Consider the following 22,988-nt stretch of genomic DNA (forward strand, 5'->3'; position numbering starts at 1 on the left):
CACAACAAGGAAGATAGACCAATATTAAGGACTGACAGAAGGAATATTTTGGCCTCTGCTGCTTTGATTTTGACCATTCTTTTTTTTTTAAATCCTGTCTTTGGCAACTGCTCCAACTTAAAGGAAATGCAGTACTGAATTGCTGGACTGTCCCTCTAAGAAGGCAATTGCTGGTCCTTGGGAGAAGTATGTATAATGTCCATAAATTAAATTAACCATTTTTTTCTTTGAGGTGTATCTGTCAGTGTTTTGGATTCACTACAGTAATGGTGGAACTTGACCAAAAGTTATACCGGAATTGGCTCCTTCTCCATGCGGCTCAAGATGATCTGATCAATTTATGACTTTTCTGTTTGTGACCAAAATTGTTTTATGTTGAAACAAAGCAATCAATTACAAGGATTTATCAGAATCAGTTTTTATAATTTGCTTTGACTAAGGTGTGTATGCACTACTAAACCCTCTCAGGTCAGACCATCTGTCTCCATCTGGTGGCAATTCATTAAATAGCAATGGAAGACACACCATCACAAAAGAACTAGGGTAAATACTATTTATTTCATATCAGACTATTAAAACCATTAAATGCCACAAGTCATCAGTATAAGACCCTTACACAATGATTGTAAAAAGCCTTCAACAGTAACAGAACTGTTGCAGCTGGAGCCTCTATGAACAGATATATGATTGTGATCTCACACAGCATTGATCAGGCCCCAGTATCAGTGTGTTGAAAATGCAATGAGATTACAACTACCCCTGAAGCATTTAAAACAAACAAGCAAAGAAAAAGAAAAGGAGAGTGATTAAACTTGACTAATCAGTCTGCAGTATCTATTTATACAGAAATCATACACAGCTTTGATTGGCCCATTTTTGATTTAGAGAAAAAAAAGAATGAACAATGAGTAACAGCATTAAATAAATAGCCTCTAAGGAACAGACACTTCATTAACACATTGGTCAAAGGCTGTTGCAAATATACAGAGGTGAGAATATCTTGACTATATACAGTTCATAATGGGTATCATTCTGACCAGTTAAACTGGTATTGTAACAGCAGAGCAAGATGAAAGGTGAGACACAAGATCGGTGAACCAGACCTGGATTCTGAAAAATGCAATGCATGTAAGCTGCTGCATGTCTGTGCAGTCACAGAGACTGCTGGTTATTGGAATCTCAACACACTTCAAAATCTTTTAGAATTATGTAATTTTTGTCCAGATGCTTTTTGTGCATGAAAACTGGTTTGCAGCTTTGACTGTGTACTATTGACAGAGCGGAAACATGTCCCCAAAAACTACTTAACGAGCTAGAGACCTAAAGCAGTTCTTTTTCTAGATGTCTGAATAGAAAGAAACTGGAGGCACTTTTAAAGGAATACACTCACAAATGGCAACATACATATCCAACACACAAATCCGCTGTGTCATCATATTTTGACCTAAAATTGTTTCAGATTCTCCAATGTCATAAGCTTCTTGTAGACATCTTTTAAACTATACAAACTGTCCTTTGTAGTGCAAACATGACAAACAGAACATCTAGAAAGGGACTGAAAGAACACACAGTCATTACTTCCACATTCTACATATTCTACACACATTAAAGTGACTTCCTCTTTGCCAGGATGAAATAACTGTTGGTGGTGAAACAGTTAAACCAAGAGTATCCTTTGAGAACAGTGACAAGTGTTTTTTCTGCTGTCAGGTGAATCAGACCTTACAGAGAATTCTGTTTAATTTCATACAAATTCACAAATGGCTGAGCGGAGTTGTGTTTGAACATTTCAAAAGTTTGTGTCATTAAAGTTCCTTAAACCAAAGCATGAAGTTCTTGAATTCCAATTTAAACATGAAAGTTACCAGAGAAACTAAGAAGTAGTAAAGGTTTCACCAGACAGCAGTGATTTGCTTGAATCTATATATTAACTTTGTATATTGTGCAAAAGGAATGTGTTTGTTTATGATTCAATCTTTTGTGTGTACATATCAGTGTGTTTGTGGTCAGGGTTAGGGTTTGTGAGGGCCGGTGGTGGGACCGACTATAGGAGGCACGGGAGCACTGACAGGGATGACCCCGGTGGCCAGCAGGATGATGATGAGGACAATGATGAGGACGACCACCACAATGACCACGACCAGCTTGACGTTCTTCCACCAGTAAGAGCGAGCCACTTTCTGAGACGTCTGCTTGAAGTGTTGAGCCTGAGCAGGGAAGAGAGGGGGGTGGGGTGTCTTAGTATGAAGACTAGCACAGCACTGTTCACATCAATGCAACACACAGAGAACCTGATGACATTCCTTTTTCATGGAGGACATGTTAACGGGGGGGGGGAATGCTATTAAGATGTAAAATCAACATAAATCACAAAATTCATTTAACACAAATCAAAGTAGAAGAATGAACTCTGGTGAGACTGACCCCTGCCTGAAGGTCCTCTGACTTGCCCATGAGGTCGTCCAACCTCTCTCCCCGGGCCAGGATCCGGTCCACATTCTGTGTCATGATGTGTTTCACTCCATCTACCTGATCCTTCAAGGTCTGCACCCTGTCCTGGGGCTCTGGTGCTGGTGCCACTTCTCCCCGCTCCTTAGATTGGATAGAAAAGTAATTTCAGAGAATGAGTTGAGGGACAAAGAGTGACACATGCCCAAACTTTATCTTGTAGTTTTTAAATCAGTTGTATAAAAAGCCATTGTGGAATTTAACTGACAAAACAACACTCATTTGGATGTGTTTGTATCAAGAGACGTTAGATAGATGCAGAAACCTGGCCATATTGTAGAGTTTAGACAATTGTCACTTTGATTTCAAAATAAAAGACTCTCTCAATGGAACTACTAGAGGTTCTGGATAGCATACAGTATTTTGAAAAATTCAGTCTGGCTTCTGTCAGCAGCTCAGCGCTGAAACTGCTCTTCCTGTTACTTAGCATGACCTCATTGACATAAAAGTAAGTAAATAATAAAAAGCCTGTCGATATATTACAACACAGTTCAACAGCACCACAAAATGCAGTCTCCAAAAAGATCATTAAAATTAATAGTTAATTCAGTGCCTCTCTAAAACAGTTTCAGCACAGACTGAACATTATGACCTTTATGAAGAATTATTGCAGGGCTGTTGTATCAGACTGCTTCAGTTTTATCTGGGTTCCAGTTTAGTCAGAATGTGGTGGAGAAGGTTTTTTTGTCATTATTTCAGCAACTTGGTTTGGTTTCAGAGTTGTTCAGCTTACTCATCACAGATGTACTGATAATGTGCTAAGACTGATAAAGACTGATAATAGTATCAGAGTTATCAGAGTTTTTAACAGAAGTTGAAACAGAAGCCTGTGGAAATTGGAGGCTCCACTATTTTGGAACTGGACTTGTACTTGAAACAAAAAGTTAGGAAATCTCAAAAAAATCTATCTCATGAGCCCCACAACTTTATGGAAGGACAATAATAAATCACTGGAGAACCCCCTCAAGGCTTAGCATTACCTAGCCTCTCCAAATGTCTTCAAAAAGACATTGTGGTGGTATTTCACATCTCTTCTACTGACATATTTTTACCATTAGGCCTTTAATATTCTTTTATTTTGCCCTACTTCTTTCCCATTGGATGAGTTCATCTATCTAATGCCTGCGTGAGTCAGCATGTTGCTGGAAATCAGATCATGCACCGAGGGCTTGCACTTTCAGACAACTGGCGGTGGCTTAGAGAGTCCTTTCTGTCCCTCAGGCTGCTGCACGTGACAGCGCAGCCTGCTAGCTGTCAAACCATTGTTTTTACATCTCTGGGAACGCCTGCTACAGCGTGTCTGCGTTCAGCAGGAAGATAAGCTGTGATCTCACACAGCCACAGATGTCATTTTAGAACAGAGGTGTTGTACACAGTGTGGTGTGTGTGTGTGTGTGTGTGTGAGCAGCCATACAGTAACTTGAAAGTCCCATGAGCCTGCAGCAGACCGTAAACAAAACGGTCTCTAGGAAACAGAGCAGGTTTTGCTGCGTCATCTGCTGTCTCTCCTGTTACCCTCCCGTTTTTCTATTCCTTCCTTCCCTCTCTCTTTCCAGTGTTTCTTTCTTTCTTCTTTTATTTAGTCCCTTACTTCCCTTCCTTTTCCTTCCTCTATGTAGCTGCTTTTGATCATGTACGTCAATTTGTGCTTTTACTTCTGTATTTGATTTGAAGTATTTTTTCTGTTCTGTATCTCCACATTACATGTGCAGACATTTCTGCATTCTCTTCAGATGCTTTGCTGTTATTTCCTGGTTAACTCTTCTGTCATTCACCTGTCAGAGAAACCAGGCTCATTCTCTTCCTTCCTCTCCTGTCCCAGCACTAGTTGCTCACAGAGGCCCACTGAATGGCTGACTGCTATCAAGTATCAACTTTCACAGAAAGAGGGAGACAGAAACATGCCCAGTACAAGATGTTCATGCACTAATATACGGTACCATTTTAAGATGCATGGACTGTTGTAAGACTTATGGAGGAATTCACCCAAAAATGTCTCTGTCATGCTTGGAAAGTGTCTGCGATCTCCAGTAAAACTCAACAACTCAAACAAAAGCCTGACAGTTAAGGCACTCTGTAAATATTTAGTTGACACATGAGAAAAAAGGAAGATGCATGAGGACATTCTCTCTAAAATGTGAGTGAGATGAATGAAATCTTTCCAGTGAAAATGCTTGATTGCAGTTGTAAATGCAAATAGATGGATTTCATGTGTCGTGATTGACCACATGAACTGCTCACATCCTACTCTAGTCAAATGAGAGAACTTCCTGGTCTGTGAACGTACACACTGAAATTTGAAAAGACTACATGCAGACATTAGACGGTTAGTTAGACTTTCCTTTTACAACATCAAGGTTCCTTTTATCAGGGCACCCTAATAACTGCTGCAGGCTACAGGAAAACACTGTTTGTTGGTTTAGCTCTTGCCCTCAACACAGCTGAGTCCGTGTAGCTTCAAAGTTCAGTGGTTTGTGTGGATCTACACAGAGAGGGTAGGCTGTGTTTAAAAACCACAGAAGTCACGGTTTTAAACTGTTCAGTAGAGGAAGCAACAGTTTCATGTCAACAGCCTTTGTTACTCATGGCTGTCTGAGAAGAACTGTGTGAAATAGAAGTTGAAAAACTAATCACATAGCTGTTTATAGCACAGTAATGAGAAAATGTAATGTTTGGAATGTTTGTACCACCGTTTGTACCATTTGCAATTTTGCAAGTTGTCATGTAATAATAGTCCTCAGATTTAATCCTTGAAGATCCTGTGACTTCCTGGGAAACTTTCAAGGAACTAGACCCATAATGGGTGATGTTGGGTTAAAATGTTTCCAAATTCAAACTTGACATTAACAGTATAGTTTATGGTATAAGATTTGGTATTAAGATTTTTTAAAGCCTCTTCTCAATTCTAAATAACATAAGACAAGACTTGAGTGTGACAAACTGGGGCTAACAAAACGTAAGAGCTAGCAGCGGTGAGCTCGAGCTGTAAGGGTTAAAGCTTTACTCTTACTTACTGAATGTAAGATAATAATTGAAAACAAGAGCTATTCGGGAGAAATGTAGCAATTAAGAAATGTTATGAGCCACACGGTGTTATCTCTATCAGTAGGCCAGGTAAGCTAGTATTAAACCGCCACATCTATGAGTGGAATTCGGCTGCAAGCACCGGGTCCGACCGACAGTAAAACAGAGTCGTGCTGTTGAAAAATGTGCGGAAAACAGATCTTATATCAATAATAAAAACCCAAAGATGTTAAATATGAGATGAAGCTTTAATGTGAAGTGCAAAACAAAACAAAAACACTGGTTTAACCATAGGCTGTATGGTTTTAGCAGTGGGTGTTAATTAGGCCATTTTGTTAAACTACTCTGAGACTTCCTCTCTCAACAATGAAAAGTTAATGCGCTGACTTTAGAAGTTTTTATGACATGGTTTAACAGCTTTAAGGTAAATGTAACTTATTCTAACCGGGAATACACCTGTTGCACGTCGTGACTGACGTTAAACATGGTGACAGCGGAGAGACTTTCTAAACACAAACACACGAGCTCCAGCCATTATCACCTACCGGATCAATGTCCATCTTGTTGGAAACAATGCCCTCTGACTGCAAACCAATGGATCAACTTAATTTGAAGTTGACGCTATTACTTAAAACCTTTTTAAAAAATCCTTTTCAAGGACTTGAAAGTTTGATGCTCCACCGAGGCGAATATGTTTCCTCCTCTGTTTAACTTCCTGGTTTATTTTTTTCCTTCTAACTGAATTCCATCGCGTCAAGTGTCAAGTCGACGACAACACAGACACAATTTCCGGACCACATTTTAATAATAAAGCACTTATTGTGGCTTTTTTTTTGAGGTACGCACCAGTGTGAAGAGGTTAGATCAACCGTATCCAAAAGCCCCGAAGTGAAAGTGAAAATTAAATACCAAGTTTGAATTTTATTCGCCTTTGACACGTAATATCAAAATATACTGAAGAATGCAAGGAAAAATACTTTTTAACAAATTGACCAGATTTTTCAATCGTAGAAAGGGAGCTCTGAAACATTTTAATTCAGCAAACATTTATTCCATGCATTTCTGTAGTTGTAATGTCACTGTTTTCACTTTATCCAAGGTGCGGGATGAAAATTTTGTGCTTTTATTTTGAAGGCACTTCTCTTAATTTCCTTTATTGTTGTGAAGTACAACAACTTGATGTGGCTTTACCTTTTCTCCTCGAGATGGCGTCATACTAAGGTGTTCCTATCATACGGTGGCTGTGTGCCTTCTTAATGAATCATAGAAATAAAGCTATGGAAGTGTTTCATAACATTCCGTCTGCTTCTTGACTAAACTTGGTCTTATGTCATCTTTTGTCTTTATGATCAAATAAAAAGACCAAGGAGTGAAGGTGTGCTAAGAATGCCAGACTTGCAACATAATAATTCACAGGGGGTCCTATAGCACAGAGCTCCCATCAAGAATCAAAAGCACCACTGTCCTTATGACAGTCACTGTGTTAAATAAACATTTTAATCACCTGTCAATGGCATTGTTTCTCCAAGAAAAATATCTGCTCATGGCAACAGCTGAGCAAAGTAGCTGGTAAGTTACAAATATAATAAAATAATAAAAACTGGACTGAAAGAATTTTTTATTTTGATGTTTCCGACAAAGTGATGATATAATAACATGTAATTTTATGACATTATCCCATTTTAAATGAAAGGAATTAGCAGTGTAACTGCTTGCGTTTTATGTGATGATGGATAACATATCCAGTATTAGAGTGCAAATGCAGTTTATGAAGAAACCACCTCTATAATATGAATGTAGTTCACATTCTGCTGATTAAGGTGTGGTACAGCCATTCATCGACTGGGTCTATATAAACTGTGTGGTACTGCCCTACAACATCTAACTCTCTGTGGTGCCATTACAGCATAAAACCAGCAAGGTGTCTCTACATTTCCTCATCTTACAGTTTGATTCCTGTTTTTTTTTCACGTGGTGCTTTTGGTTCAGTGTTACATGTCATGCAGTTTGTAGCTTAATAGTCAGAAATTATAATTTTAGTTTACAGAAGCAGTGACTTTTTTCCCCACTTGGTTCATGATACCCTCTTCTGTATTAATTTTTTTTTTAGTATGTAGTCTTGTTGATGGCAGCAGTGCAACATAAAATCTAGGCCCCATCAGTCCTTTGCAGCTCATTCCATAACACAATAACAGAATCTCTAGATCAGCAGCAGTGTCCTGTCATAGATCCAATCTAATCCTTGAGAAAGTGTTGGTGGCAAGAGTGAAGGATTGTCATGAGTCATTCCTATTATTTTTCTGAATAAATCAGAGAAAGAGTAAAATGTAACTGCTGGCTCCAATGAAGACCACAGGGCTGTTGGGACTTCAGTGTCTTTCTCAGCTGAATGACTCCTCCCTGTCCTACAGCTCCTTGACGTAATGATGTTATACTGAGTCCCACCCAGCCAGCAGCTCCAGCCCTGACCAACCGGTTTCACCTCTACCTAGGGAGGCGGTGATGACGTTTAAATACTGATTACCTGCTGCTCTGTCAGACAACTGCTACAGGCTGCTCTGAATCACAAGTAACTAAAAATAATCCAGGCCATTTGGAAAAACAATTTGCCTGTTGGGCATAAGCAAGTGCGCTAAAAATTTTGTTCATTGCATTCTTGGAAATATGAACTGTAGGGAAAAAAGGCCTGATGTTTTAGAATAAACATCTATAGTGTGTTTTTCTTAGAAAAAAAGGCTTTTATTTCTTTTGACAATATACATTTTTTGTGCGGTGGTTGAGCAGTTAATTTATCTACACAAAGGAGAAACATCAATAGTACAAGGATAAAAGGAAAGATGAATATTTAAACCACTATTCAAGGAATAAGGCAGATTAAATTTTTGAACAGTTCCTCATTACATATTGGCTAGAAAATGGATAAAAACATAATATCTAAACAGGAAAGTGTCACAGGGAAACACTAGATATTACTCAAAGTAAAAAGATGAATAAGTAGAGAATAGCATAAAAGAATATCAATAATTCTCTATACAACATCCCATCATTCATTTTCCCTCAGTGGCCTTGTCTGATGATGATATCTGACATGTCATCAACCTTCACCAACTCCAAATTCTGTTAAAAAAGAAAAACAACAAAAATTAGATATTGCACAGTCAATATTTGTAAGACATGTTTAACTCTGAGATCAATGAAACATGTAAGGTGTGTGTGCAGAGTTCCCACTCCAAAGGTCCAATAAGATAAAGACAAACTTAAATTGAAGCAATAGTTTGACATTTTGGAAAATATGCTTATTTGCTTTCTGGTGGAGAGTTAGATGAGAAGATCAATACTACTCTTGTGTGTGTACATAGATATGAAGGTATTGCCAGCAGCCATTTAGTTTAACTTAGCATAAAAACTGGAAACAGAAACAGCTAGCCTGGCTCTGTCCAAAGGTAACACAATATTAGCACCTCTATAGGTCAGTAATTAACACATTATATCATATTTGTTTAATCTGAAACCAGATTGTAAAAGTGATGATTCACTCTCTGTTCTTTAGTTTGTTCTTTACGGTATCAGTAAGTGCCAGAAACAACAAATTGGCAAATTTTGTTACCATTGGACAGAGCCAGGCTAGCTGTTACCAGTGCCTTCAGTCTTTATGCTAAGCTACGCTAACTGGCTGCTGACTAGTGTTATATTTAGTGGATAGTTGTACAAGTGGTCTCAATATACTCATCTAACTCTCAGCAGAAAGTGAAAATGTGCCCTTCCCAAAACTGTTAAACTTTTGTTTTGAAAGTTCCCTCAATTTTTCCAGGACTTTGACCAACCGAACATTATTGCTTCAGTTACCTAAAAATAGAGTATGATAATAATAATAAACAACCAGCTGTAATGTTTAAAATAAACACTCACCTTTTCATTGGCAAGATGAAGCAGAGCGACAAATGCCAGAGGCACTGACAGGTTCTGGGCCATTGTGTTTGGCAATCTAGACCAGCACAAAGAGAGAGGGAATTGAGAAAGACATAGACAATAAATTTTAACATTGGTTCAATCATGCCGTTCATACCTAATGCCTTTAAGGAAATTGTAGTTTTTAGTTCTGCTGCCAGCTGGTTCACAGCAGGGGTCAAATGATGCATATCTGCCAAGCTAACGCACACAAAACATATCCACCCACACAAGCGTGTGGCTACAAACTACAGGGTTCTTGCACATGCTTACAGTAACAAATATTTCTCCTTTCAAACCTGTACTTCTCCATGGTATCTGAAGACTGTGGCCAGTGTAACACAATGATTGAGTATGCTGATAGTTGCTGCATGATATGACTGACTAACAAGCTGGTTTAACTCTGAAGAGAATTCTCCACAAGAATCTAAATATATTGGACACTGTTTAAACTTATAGTTCCGACAGTGAAAAAAGGCACGACATACATGTATATATATAGTTGCATGATGCAATGTTCTTTTGATGAGTGTTATTCAGTCATTATTATTGCTCATTAGTGCTGTGCCATGGCAGGCATGGTGGGAGGTCTGCTGGTACCTTTGAAGCAGCGTCTTTGTGGTCTGACTGAAGACTTTCTCCCCACACACCTCTGGTTTCTCCACAGTCTCCACCACCTGCAGGGTACATAAAGACATAGCTAATAAAAAAGACCTGTCCAAACAGAATTAAACAGAACAGAAGAAATAGAAGACTATTGTTTCATGGCCTGAAACTGATGGATTTTACATCTTACTTACATACCTGCAGACAAAGAAGCCATCTCTCTTATCTTTTCATGTAGCTATTCTATCAGTGTAATTTACCTCTGTGGGTTTTTCTGGGCTTTCTGTGAGGAGAGTCCACATGCTGTTCTTGAGTCTCTTCATGTCCATTTTCTTTGCAGTCTTAGCATAGTTGATCTCAATCTTGTTGACCTACAGCAACAAGCAATAACATAAACACAAAACTACAAAGCAAAAAGCTAAATTATGGTCATCCTTACTAAGTGTTGTGTTACACTCAGTTACTGTGGTGACTGTAATTGATGCCATGTAGTAGAAATCCACTGTTAGGAACATCTTTTGACTTCTTAGAGACCGTAAAGCAGCTTCAGTCTCAGCTGCAGTTAAGCAGAATTGTTTCGTGTGTCTTTAAAAGACTAGTACAGAAGCTTTTGAGCAGCAAGCTGGTACTTATAAAAAGCCAAGACCCACATATATTATAACCTGCACTGAAATCTTGTGTTACTCACCCTGTGTGGTTCAGGTACCAGATCCTCCTCCCCATAGGTGGAGATGCCCTCTAGATCTTGAGAGGGTGGAGGTATACTGTCACCTGAAGGCTCAGTATCATCCGAACCGACAAACCCTTCACCGTCATCATCACTATCACCACCCTAAGGAGGAGGACAGACCAAGAGACGGCAAAAGAATGAAAATATTAAAGACGTGGCTACTCATCAGGTTTTGCTTCACTTTGACCAACTTGTCTTTGTTGCTGACAATTCTTTGTCTCTCTTTCCAAAGGAAACAGCTGACAGCTGACCCAATATAATGTGCATTGAGTTTAAGGAAGTTTTAAGCTGATATTGATCAGCTGGACTCAGCTAATTAACATCAGTACAATAGGCATACCTGCATCAGTGACTCTAATTGGAGAGATATTTTGGAGAGGTGCTCAGCTGCTCCACAAAAACATCCAGTGAATGCATTATGTATCACACAGTCAGAATACAGGGCCATGATGCATAAATCTGACCACACCAACTGAAGTACTTTTCAATATCAAGATATTATTTTACAGCCATATCACCAACCTCTACTCCTTAGATAAGGAAAGTCTGTTAAAATACAGTAAAATCAAATAAACAATATCAAATTCAATCCAAAGTCATATAAAAGGAGAGTGTCAGACCTGAAGACCAGGACAGAAGTTGGCCGTGTCATTGGCGTTGTTGTAGTCATAGTCTCCAATGCCTTCTCCAAGCTCTCCAGAAAGCCTCTTCTGGCCTTCTGGACTCAACTAGAGTAAACCAAATATATCCTTCTTAGTAGGACACAGATGATTTTTATACAGTGATGGATACTCAGCTAACATCTGACTCATATGCAATATCAGTGCTTCTCACCCCAAAGATCCACATGTCACCTGTAAATAATCAATCAGCCAAGCTATTTTCTATGTGTGCTCTCATTAACCCCCCCCCCCCCCCACACACACACAAACATATATACACACACACAGTGTCTATACATATATTTTCACATTCAGTAATGCCAAAGTAACTACAATTCCCTCCTGGTCTGAAGAAATGCACCACACTGATGCTTCAAACAAAAGCTAAGTTAATGTTTGCAGATCTTGTCAGCCTTGTACGTCGGCCCTGTCAGCTGACAGGAGTACTGAGGTCTCACCGAGCTGGAGGGTTTGAGGCTGAGCTGGGAGAGTGTCTCTGGGGGAAACTGGAAGTCTGCTGGTAGAGTTGTTTTCTTATTGCTGGCACTGAGGGCAGACTTGTTGTTAGTGGTGGCAGCCTGTGAAGGAAACGCAGACAATATCAGATTCACTTCAGGTGGAGAAAGAGAAGATCTTTTATGATTTGACTGACTATAAAGATTTTGATCAGTGTCTCAAACCTCTACAGACACTGATATCACATTTAAACTGATTTTATCTGCAGTTGCTGTGTCCCGTTTCAGTGAACTGAATTATTAGATAATATATAATATATATATATATTATATTAGATAATAATAATACTGTAGTTATATCATCTGTAATACTGCATGTGCCAAGACAGCACCCTAAGGGCTGTAATAATATAAAAACAAAACAAAAAAAAGCTAATGTTGTCAGGCTCAGTTCACAAGCAGAACATCCACATTGTTATGAATGGTGTCATGCTGGTTTATTAGCTGTAACTACCACACTGCTCCTGTCATCTGTTCCATTTTTTAATGTTCAAACCATCATTTAATCAGACACATAACAAAAAGTGCAACTGTTGCTTTAACTTTTCAATAGCAGGTAGTATAATGATTACAAATTCAGCTTAAAATAAGTAAGTACTCATGTTGGTCAACCAACAACTGCAGCCAGATTCCTTGAGCTGAGACATAAAAGACTCCCTGATAACTGTGACACTGGCTGCATCAAAAGCAATTCTCAAAGTGCTGAATGCTGTGCTGCTATGACTACGACACCGCTTTAGCTTTAATGCGTCCACATTTCCATAGACGAAACAATGTTGAGACAGACCACCTCTGACTCTGTTGTTAGGTGTGAAATCTCTGGACTGCCAAACCACAGAACAGAAAGTCCGTCTATATAAATAACGCTGGAGTTTCATTCATTCATCACTGCCCCGCTATTTAGATAATATGATGATGATGATGTACAGGAAAAGGACTTTGAATATAACAACTGTAACCCTATCTCAGCCGGCTAATGTTGTCCATTAAAATATCATGTTCTTGTTTCTCATCAATGAATCAAGATACATACTGTATTTACTAATTAGAAATCTTTGACCTGAGACAATTCAAATGTGACTTTTAAATTAGATTACACAAATGTAGTCTTTATAACAGTCAGCCTAGTTTAGTTCAACAAGCTAAGTATATTTTCTCATAGTTTCATTAGCATGAATATTGTCATAACGACAATGGCATTTAGAAGATTTTGATTGTGGGACTTTGCTTAATTTTGAATATCATTATCAGGCAGCCAATATTCATTGCAAATTGTATTGCCGTGTTAGTTTCATTTTTGTGTCATCTGAAACAGGAATATAATCTACAGATATGACAGTGATATTGATCTTTTCTCTGAGAGAAAAGTAAATAAACATGTCTCTCCATATGCTATGCAATTCCTTTAATACTAAGAAATTAGTTAACATTTGCAAAGGATGAAACTATCCCATTCTGAAAAAGATATGTCTGGAATGAAGCAGCTATGGTTTTTACCCTTGTGGTGCGGAAGTAGGTGTCGAAGTTGACATCATCGTTGAAATCTATTTCAAAGGTCTTCTTGGGCTTCCTTTTACGTGTCTCCTTGTCAGGCAAATGGTCCACTATAGGAGATCAAGTACAAGAAAAGACAGACAGATGAGTCATATCACTGTTATTCTGTACACATTAGAACTTCATCTTGGCTGAAAATGTGAAAGACTTAACTTATCCCATTGTCCTCCTCCATTATCTACTCATTACAATAAATAAAAGGGCAAAAATGTGTTGTTACAAAGTTATAGTACTAGTCTGCCTAGATTTACCCAAGTACATGGCTTAATAATGATAATAATAATAATGATAATAATACACCACCATGGTCTCAGAATATGTCTTAAACCATGATTTTCACTCACACTTGTGCTTTGGTTTAAACTGCCAATAGCCTGGGCCAGCCCATGTGGCCATGGTCCTGGGACTGAAGTATGAATACTCCCTGGGCTGAGAGGACAGGTGCAGACACATAGTGGCGATGTCTCCCTCTCCGATGGGAATTACATCCCTGTATCATAATCACACCAGCACAAGAAACCATTCAAACCAACACACACTTCAGTTAATAGAGGAAGACAGTGTTGGATTTTGACCCATTCAGTGTGTTCTCTATTAAATGCTTACTCTCCTAGTAATAAAGGGCAATACAATTACCCCCACCCCCCAAACGATTAAGTAATGCATTTCAAACTTGCAGACTGCAGAAAAGGCTCTTTTTTTGTGTAAAGCTTAATTGGGTCCATTCTTTAATCCTAACACAAGGTTCAAACAGCATTAAAGAGTACTTGGAAAGAAAAGAGAAAAGTACAACGAAAGAAGTGAGTGATCACTAGAAACTTTTGCCCTGACACTATAAAAATGATCAAATAAAACACAGAAGATCTGTGGTAAAAGGGTGAGTTCTTCTATTTCTCAGTAGAAAACAACCCATCACTGTTCAGTTTCCCAGCTTCTTACCTTCCCCTGCCAGAGCCTGAGGCCTCACAACCCTCCTTGTGCTCCTTAGATCCCTCCTCGCAGTCGCCTTGACCCTCCTCATAGTCTGCATCAAAATCAGGGCAATCATCTTCTTCAGGTTCAGGTTCTGGCTCAGCATTCACGTCAAACACGTGTTCGCCCTGTTTCATCTTCTCCAGGAGCTGATTCATGGTCTGAAAGAGGATGAACAGTCAGGCAGACGATAAACATATTCAAGAATGAAGATCTCTGTATTTCTCAAAAATTCTCACCAAAATCATATTTACTGGGAAAAATACCTGGGAGAAAATGTGTTTGCATTGTGAAGATCAACTTTTCAGCTGTAGGGTTTCTGCAGTGTTTACCAAATTTACTTTGAGACCTTTTCAATGTACTGACATTTATTACTTGCCTTATGTATTAAAGTATGATGGAAAACTAGTAGTATTATTGTGGATAAGTGGTTTGAATGGATGGATGTATTAACCAATGAAAATTTTTGATCCAATTTACATTTGTGCTAAATTATGAGATGATACTAGCTAGCTACTGTAGGCAGCAGTAGTGACAGTGTTTGCTAAAGATCTGATAGTGCTGATTGAAATGCTACAAAAAAGTTTGAACAGCCTCCTGTAGCACAACCCACTGTCTAAACAATGCCACTTTTATATTACACGTGTATAATTTCTCCTAATAGCCCATAGTCTAACTAACATTACTGCTACAGCAGGCAAGAGAAAACTTCTGAATGTATTTAATTTAAGACTTTTAGTGGTTTTTAGATAGTTAATAGTTCCTCTGACCTGCTCAGGGTTCCAGCTGGTGAAGGAGAAGTCCTGCAGTGAGGGGCAGATGGAGCTTTTCTCCTGGGAACGCTGTAGTCCGGCTGGCAAAACAGCACAGGAATATAGGGATCAGCATTTCTAGTGAGGAACAACTTGGACACAGTTAGGTAGCACTAAGATTCAGACAAACATTTGATGAAACTGTGCCTAATGGCTCCCTAACAAATTATGTGAATGAAAGAGAACACATTTTTGGGATAGGTAAATACTTTTTTACCCATGAATGGAGATGCGGGGACTCCCTGTGGAGGTGGAGGAGAATAGGAGGGTCTGGACTGTAGGAGAGTCATGTAAGAAGGAAAGAGCAGCTCGCAGCGACTATTCTCACTGAAGAGAACTGATAAGAATACACCAGCTGTGCTGCTCTCATCGAAGGATGAGGCCATCCTCTGAAACATGGGGTCCACCTAGGGAGGAAGGAAGGATGGTTGATAATGCTCACAGCCATTTGATAAAAGAGCTGATGTCTAAAATAATGTTCACAATGCAATGAAACAGATATTACGAGTAAAATGCCTTTCATTAATGTTAATGTCTTTTAGTTATTTGAGCACGAAGATCAGTTTGGGTCTGGAAAAGTGATGCGGTCATCATGGAAACCAAAGATTTTTTTAAAATGCGGAAAAGATGACAGCTTAGTGACCCATGTCTAATAATCAGTCAGACTCTGTGGATCTAAGCCGATTATGAAGTTTTAATCAAAGATAGAATGATATAAGTGCAGGGACATTACTTTGGCTTACACTTAAGTAAAGTGACCTCTGTGTATGAGCATATAGACAATTTACAAAATGTAAATTTCAGAAAAGGTAAAGAAAGTACAGATTCGTTGATCTGATAATCAGATACATTGCTGGGGCTGATATCAACCTTTCTGCCATCATGCCTGTGCATATAATCAGCCAATAAATTGAGCAAAAGTATCAAGATAAAAAGTGGCATTAACACATCCTCAGAAAGAAGTTTTTATCTTGTAAAGCTGGGTAACTAACATCAGCATAAAGCCCTTTTTGACCTTTAAGCTAAAAGTCCATTGTCCATTGCACATGTCTGTTTGTGCATCCTGCACAAGTGAGGAATTGTCAAGATGTATTTTTTAAAAATGTGGTGGTATTTGAAATGCAAAGAGACAACGCAAATATATTCATGTTGTTGTTTATTTATTGTTGTGTGCCGCTGATGTGTGAGCTGAATGAATGAAAAGGAGAAATACAGAGGTGAAAAGGAGACTAAATCTCTAGAGCTTCTGTCCCTACAGTACCAATGATCTGCTGTGTATTTGATGGTTATTCATTTCTGCTTTAAAACATAACCACAAAGACACTAACAATCAAGTTTTATTTGTCAATTTGCTTTGAGCTCTCATCGCTGTCCCTCTCTTGTCTTCTTATTAGCTCTCATTTGAATGTACACTGTTGTGTAAAAATGACACCTCACCTCACACTTTCTCTCAGACTCAGCACTATTGATGTTGTTCAGGTTCTGCTCCACTGTCCTCTTAGGAGGCCTCTTTTTCTTTGGCTGCTTTGAAGTCACTTCACCTCCTGCGACCCCCTCATCATCTCTTTCCTCCTGCTTCAGACCATGGTCTGTTCATGCAGAAAAAATTAGAAAAACAAAAAGCAGAAAAATTCAAATAATGTAGATAATAATGTTTAATATTCTGTAGGACAAAGCCTGAAAACTTGCTTCCTAGTTCCAGTGCAATGAAATGAAAATCCAACAACACACAGTGCTGAGGCTCTCACCCTCTCCTGGTTTGGTCTCAGCACCCAGGCCACCCAGCACTCTGTAGGCATCAGCGTGAACAGCATCCACCCTGACAGCATAGATTTTTGTACTGGCATCCAAAGTGCCAGCTGCAACCTTTAGTAAGGACACGCACACAAACACACACACACAGTCAGAGGGATACATTTTACACTCTGCTTGTAGAATAAATCAGTCACCCCAAACAACACTACTCATATTTTTATGTAATTACAACAGTCCCTTTAGACAACAGTGCGCCTGCAACTTTCATTACGTTAACTCAGGATAATGCAGTCTTTATCAGAGTAAGTGGATCAGTTTCTCATCAGATAAAATACAATGCTAGACAGCATGCTTTATCAAGACCTTTAAACCAAGTTTAGGATTTGAACACTCTGCTTCATTGGATATGAGAACTTTAATGGAAAATACAGAACTTAGATCTTTTGGCACTATATGGAACCAGGTCCTATATTTTGACCATTGTGTCTTCAAAATAAATCAGCTCAGTGGTTATCACCTCTCTGATTTGAGGGGGGAAATCTTTTTTTTTTTGCAGAAGGACTGGAAAGTCTGTGTTTCTATATTTTTCATGGCTACAATGTTAACAAAAGCAGGAGCTGCAACAGATACAATAAAATACATTTGATTCATTCATTCATTACATCATTATATTAATCAAAAGTCCAAAGACTTTTGAGTAAACCAAAGGAGTTATCAAAGGCTCATAAAGTGAATAAAAAACTCAAACCTTGAAGTTTGTGAGCTCAGAATCCTTCTGTTTGAGAATATCAGCCATGTAATCAATCAGATGCAGACCAAAGGCATTTTTGGTGGTGATTTTCTGTCACAAAGAAAAAGAAATACATTACTATTTGATTTCTCATTTAAGTTCTCCCTCAATTTCAAAAGTAATAGAGATACACCTTAAACACATGGGAAATGTAAAAGACAGAGAGGAAAAAATGTTTCAAGAGTAATTATCATAACACACTGTGTGAAACAGTGAATTCTTTCTCTGTGGTCCAGATGCTATATCTGCATGCACACAGTTCATATATACTTACATTCTCAGTGGAGAGTTTTATGCAGGTGGAGTAATGCTCTGAGATCTGTGCATTTGACAACTTGGGCACAGCAGCGGGAGTCCCTGTGGCGCTGCATACAAACATGAGATTATCTTTAAGCTCTCAAGACAGGGCAGACAGAAATTAGTTGTTAAACCATGATTTTAAATCTTTTTAGAAATCAAAGCCAGCTCAGATTTACAGCACAAGTGTTACATGACAGAGCTGCTGAAAACACTGTCAAATGCAATGTTTGCCAAGCAATTATCTTTTCAGCTTACCTATGAGATGCAGAGTCATTGAAGGAGGAGTCAGTGGCAGTTTGAAGGTCAATGACTCTTGACCTTCTGCGCTGACGACGTTCCTGCTCATCATCATTGCCTGGGAAAGCTGCAAGTAGCGGGGTGCTGCAGGCTGCAGGGGACAGACCCTTGTTCTTCAAGGAGGAAGACGTCCATCCTGGACGTACCCGGGAGATGGGTGTGGAGGCTGCACTCATCTTAGCTAGAGACAGAGAAACAAGTTTCACCTTCAAGAAGAATTGCCAGGATCATATTTCAGTGTTGAAAGATAACAATCAATTAGGTAGCAGAGGATTACACATACATAAGTATTTGTGTTTTGGTTATGCTATGTGACATTTCAAAGTTGCACATCACATCATATGACATTTATTTTAATATGCTAAGTTAGCCTTTGTGAGCATGAGACTGGAACAAAAAATTATACTCTAAGAGCAACATGCAGTTAAATGTTCTGTACATGCATGAAATGGCTAACAGTCTTCACAATGCTGATTTACAGTATTTGGTCACATGTCAACAAAATGATTTAGCTGAAAATAATTGTAGAAACTATCACTATTGCTTGATGAAAACGATAGAATGGGTATTTTGACCTTTACCTAATTTTACATTATTTTTTCCCTGTAAGACTTATTTCATTTCTACAGCCACTTTGTGTGTGGGTGCACAATTGACTAAATTAGACTTTTACTACACAGATTATTTCACTCTTCACTAGACCATAACATACATTTAAAAGTTCTAGTTCTATCTATCTATAAATATTTTACAAACTTTGCTTTATGGGTTTTACGTGCGTAGTTTTCGTGACTGTGACGTGAGTTGAATTTTCGATTTAAGTTAGCAACAACTTAGCCTGAAGGGCACATGTAAACAAAAGAACTCCAGTTAAAAGGCGTCTTGAGAATGCAAATACTTTCTTAGCACAGCATATTTGGCAAGTTAAGTCCATTAGCTAACCAGAAGTTTAACGTGAATTTAAGAACCACAAGAAAGTCGCTGTACCAGCGCAATGAACGGCTAACGTTACTTACGTTACCTTTACACGCAGCTGAGCATAACAATGCTAGCTTCGGTTAGCAATAGCTAAGATGAACGTACTCTCGCTGTCATTATTGGCTAACTGGCTTACTGACACACAAGAGTTATACCATAAGACTTGATTTGTCCGCTCAACATACCTCCAAAAGTCTAATATCCGACGTGGCTTTATTGCGACTCCTTATAATTTGTAAAAAGTCATGGGATATCAGAGCCGATGAGGGCAAGCTGTAGTTTATCTTCCTGTTCAGCGTTTGAATTTTTGCGCCGAACGGTTTACGTAACACCAGCAGACGTCATGACGTTAAACCACGCCCACGTAGGGTGTTTTTTCCCCTGCACGATTCACATATAATCTACACGCACATTTGAAAAATCTGACCATTAGATGCTGCTCTGTATTTTGCATGTAATGATGTGCATGTAAAAAAAAAAAAAAAAAAAAAAAGAAAAGAAAAGAAAAAAGAAAAAGATAACTGACAATTTGATGAACACTGTGATTGCCTGAGTGGTTTGTTCTTCCACCAGAACATTTACTGGGACAATAATCATAGACAATGTTTTTTGTATGTGCAGATGGACAGTCACTGGCACAGATGTATACCTAAACAACGTTTGTTGTAGTCCTGCAGATCAGGCACAGCAGGGGTTGCACTCAGCTGTGACTCGGTAAAGCAAAACAAATATTGTGTTAGGTCAAACCACAGTGGAACAGAACAGACATAATTTTCACATAGATATACCTTGCCCTGTGTTTCATCAGAATTGCCTCCAATAACAAGTCAGCACAGACAAATAGGCCATCAGCAAAATTTGTAAAAACCAAACAACAATGACATGTTGTAGCTACAGTGCTTCCTTACATTTACCTATTCAACGATTTTCTTTCTTTTCTTTCTTTTTTCTTTTCTTTTTTAAGTTCTGTCATATATATGGAATTGGAATTAGCACAGCCCATATGTACTGTTTCTCAGAGCTTCCTTGCATCTCTAACAACATAAATTCACATAATTAATTTAAGTGGAGAATAGAAATCTGTAGATCTGATGTTCATAACTGAGCTGTATGATGTTGTCTCTTTCAGGCCTTTGAAATAACATTAATGACTATTATGCAAGATAAAATCTGATGAAATGGAGGTCTGTTGCTGAATGTAGCTCCATTTGCTCATATTTGTTCCGTTTTAGAGAGGACTGGACTTGAATATGTGTTGACAATAGAATACAGAGGACGAATTGGCAAGAATAAAGAAGCAACCGTTGACACTAGATGGCAGTAAAAAATAAGGCGCCATTGCTGATATGTTGCAATGCATGCTAATACATCCATGGTGCTACAGCAGTGGTTTGGCGTTTGTCTCTGTCTGCCTGCTGCAAATTACCCCCATTTGTTGTGAATTAAAACTCTCCAATGTTGACTTTGCATTTTACACTTGACTCTGCCTGCAGGGTGTCTAGCTTATCATATTTGTCTCTGAATTGTGATCATGTCAACTTTGTTTCAGGCAAGACCAGCAGCATTCAGCCAATAAACTCAGATGATGCTGACCAAACTGTCTTTTTTCTGTTCCAAAATAACATCTATGGATTTTTTTTAGAAGAGATGCATTAGATCTTTTTTGGATCTACACTGTACTATACAAACTGCCCTGCTTCTTTAAGAGGACTCACTTTTAGCATCCCACCCAATATAGCTATCCTCCTTGATTTACAGATCTTCAGAACTCATAGAACCATGTCATTTACATAAAGTCCTTTATTCCAGTTTGAAGTTATTCAAAATTTGTCTTCATTCCAAGTATAATAAAGGAATTCTTTTTCCAGAGGCGGGGTACACCCTGGACAGATAACCAGTCCATCGCAGGGCCAACACATATAGACAAACAACCAATCACTCTCACATTCACACCTACAGGTAATTTAGAGTCACCAGTTGACCTAATCTGCATGTGTTTGGACTGTGGGAGGAAGCTGCAGTACTCAGAGAGAACCCACACAGACACAGGGAGAACATACAAACTTCACACAGAGAAGTCCCAGGTGAATCACGGCTCGAACTCTGTACCTTCGTGCCCTTTATCAACTTAGAGAACAACAAATTTTTATAGCATGCCCTCCAAATGAATGGTAGTCTAATCAGAAAAAAGCTCAGTAAATTTCTTTATCATTGTAATACATATCATAATTTAGAGACCTCACACATCAGTAGATACATATTATAAGTGCATCATCAACAAAAAGTGCACTGCCCTTTACTTCCATATATATAGAATTTCTGGCATTTTTAGGGGAATATTGTAGGTAGGTACTGTAGGTAAAACTTCTGCCTATCAGAGGATCAGACAGTAACCTGTATGTGGCCTGACATCTGAAACTAAACTACGAGGGTTTCAATAGAAGATACTACTCAACAGAGATTTCAGTGATTTACTCTAAACAAAACTGTGTAATTGTTAAAAGTGGAAATTGCTTGTCATTTGCAAACTGAAGCTTAGTTACTTTATTTCAGTTGAACTTTCTACAAAGCACATATAACACCACAGAGCAAGAGATTCATACGAGTCCTTTGACTGGACTCTGTGTTGAAGCTCTTGAGACTTATGTATGTGTGTAACAATGAAAAAACCTAAACACCATCCGTCCTCTAACACCTCTGTAAGCTATACTCTGTACAATATCCCAACTAGCCTGAACCGAAACAAATGCCTTTCCAAAAAATTCCAGCTCTATTAATCCTCTGGTGGAAAACTGTCACAATCTTTAGTTCTGGTTTCAACCACAGCACAGGCAAGCCCCAGAGTATGTGTGTGCTGTGTGCTGTGAAATCGCCATTGCCTCCAAAGAGAAGCACTTCAGTGTGATGTATGGTTATGGCATTAAAACTGAAATGACAGTGTGTGTGTGTATTATGTGCATACACTATATTTAAGCCACATATACATAAACATAAGAACACACAGTCACGCACACACATTCATGTAAACATGCAGCAGTGCCTAACAAATGAAAAGCATTTATCTCACCAACAGAAGCTTCAGCTTGTTTTAACAAGCCAAGACCATTTGATTGATTTTTCCTGTCTGCTCATTGATGAGAGATGATGAGGATTATTAAATTATTCCATTTTTCTCTGCCCCCTCTGCTTCTCAGTGATCCTAGTTCTTTTTATTCTGTCAACAGTGAATATTTCCTGCTGAAGGGATTTTTGAAAATGCACCTTGGTCAGAGTCTTGTTCAAGTTAGTTTAACACCTTTTTTTACACTGACTCTGTGGCCCTGGTTATCTCAGGGTTGATGAGGCTCTTAACTTTAAGCACCCTAAAACAATATGTGGTACAAAGAAAGCTTAAACTGGTTTGTTTTGTTAACTTATGTCTGCCTGTTGGAAGAAGACAAAGATGGGCTGAGGTCCAAGTTAATGAAGGACATATATAAACTGTACCGGTCCAACCCTTTTAATGAAATTACAAAGCAGAGGAGTGCTGTGAATGGG

At 38.6% G+C, this 22,988-nt stretch overlaps 2 protein-coding genes across 2 annotated transcripts; both read right to left on the minus strand.

Moving 5' to 3' along the window:
- Positions 1-539: 539 nt before the first annotated feature.
- vamp8 (vesicle-associated membrane protein 8 (endobrevin)) lies at positions 540-6,280 on the minus strand. The gene is made up of 3 exons (XM_018669675.2): positions 6,078-6,280; positions 2,425-2,592; positions 540-2,207 (listed from the first exon to the last, which is right to left on the minus strand). Exons 1-3 carry the CDS (start codon positions 6,090-6,092, stop codon positions 2,013-2,015), a joined length of 378 nt encoding a protein of 125 aa, XP_018525191.1. The 5' UTR covers positions 6,093-6,280; the 3' UTR covers positions 540-2,012.
- Positions 6,281-8,247: 1,967 nt separating this feature from the next.
- ncaph (non-SMC condensin I complex, subunit H) lies at positions 8,248-19,780 on the minus strand. The gene is made up of 18 exons (XM_018669722.2): positions 19,637-19,780; positions 18,432-18,654; positions 18,151-18,241; positions 17,835-17,927; positions 17,080-17,197; positions 16,769-16,920; positions 15,549-15,738; positions 15,290-15,372; positions 14,487-14,680; positions 13,892-14,037; positions 13,491-13,597; positions 11,937-12,056; positions 11,437-11,544; positions 10,775-10,918; positions 10,347-10,457; positions 10,081-10,157; positions 9,442-9,517; positions 8,248-8,649 (listed from the first exon to the last, which is right to left on the minus strand). Exons 2-18 carry the CDS (start codon positions 18,647-18,649, stop codon positions 8,590-8,592), a joined length of 2,088 nt encoding a protein of 695 aa, XP_018525238.1. The 5' UTR covers positions 18,650-18,654; positions 19,637-19,780; the 3' UTR covers positions 8,248-8,589.
- Positions 19,781-22,988: the final 3,208 nt, after the last annotated feature.

The sequence above is a fragment of the Lates calcarifer genome, linkage group LG13 (genome assembly GCF_001640805.2).
Source record: "Lates calcarifer isolate ASB-BC8 linkage group LG13, TLL_Latcal_v3, whole genome shotgun sequence".
Classification (NCBI taxonomy): domain Eukaryota; kingdom Metazoa; phylum Chordata; class Actinopteri; family Centropomidae; genus Lates; species Lates calcarifer.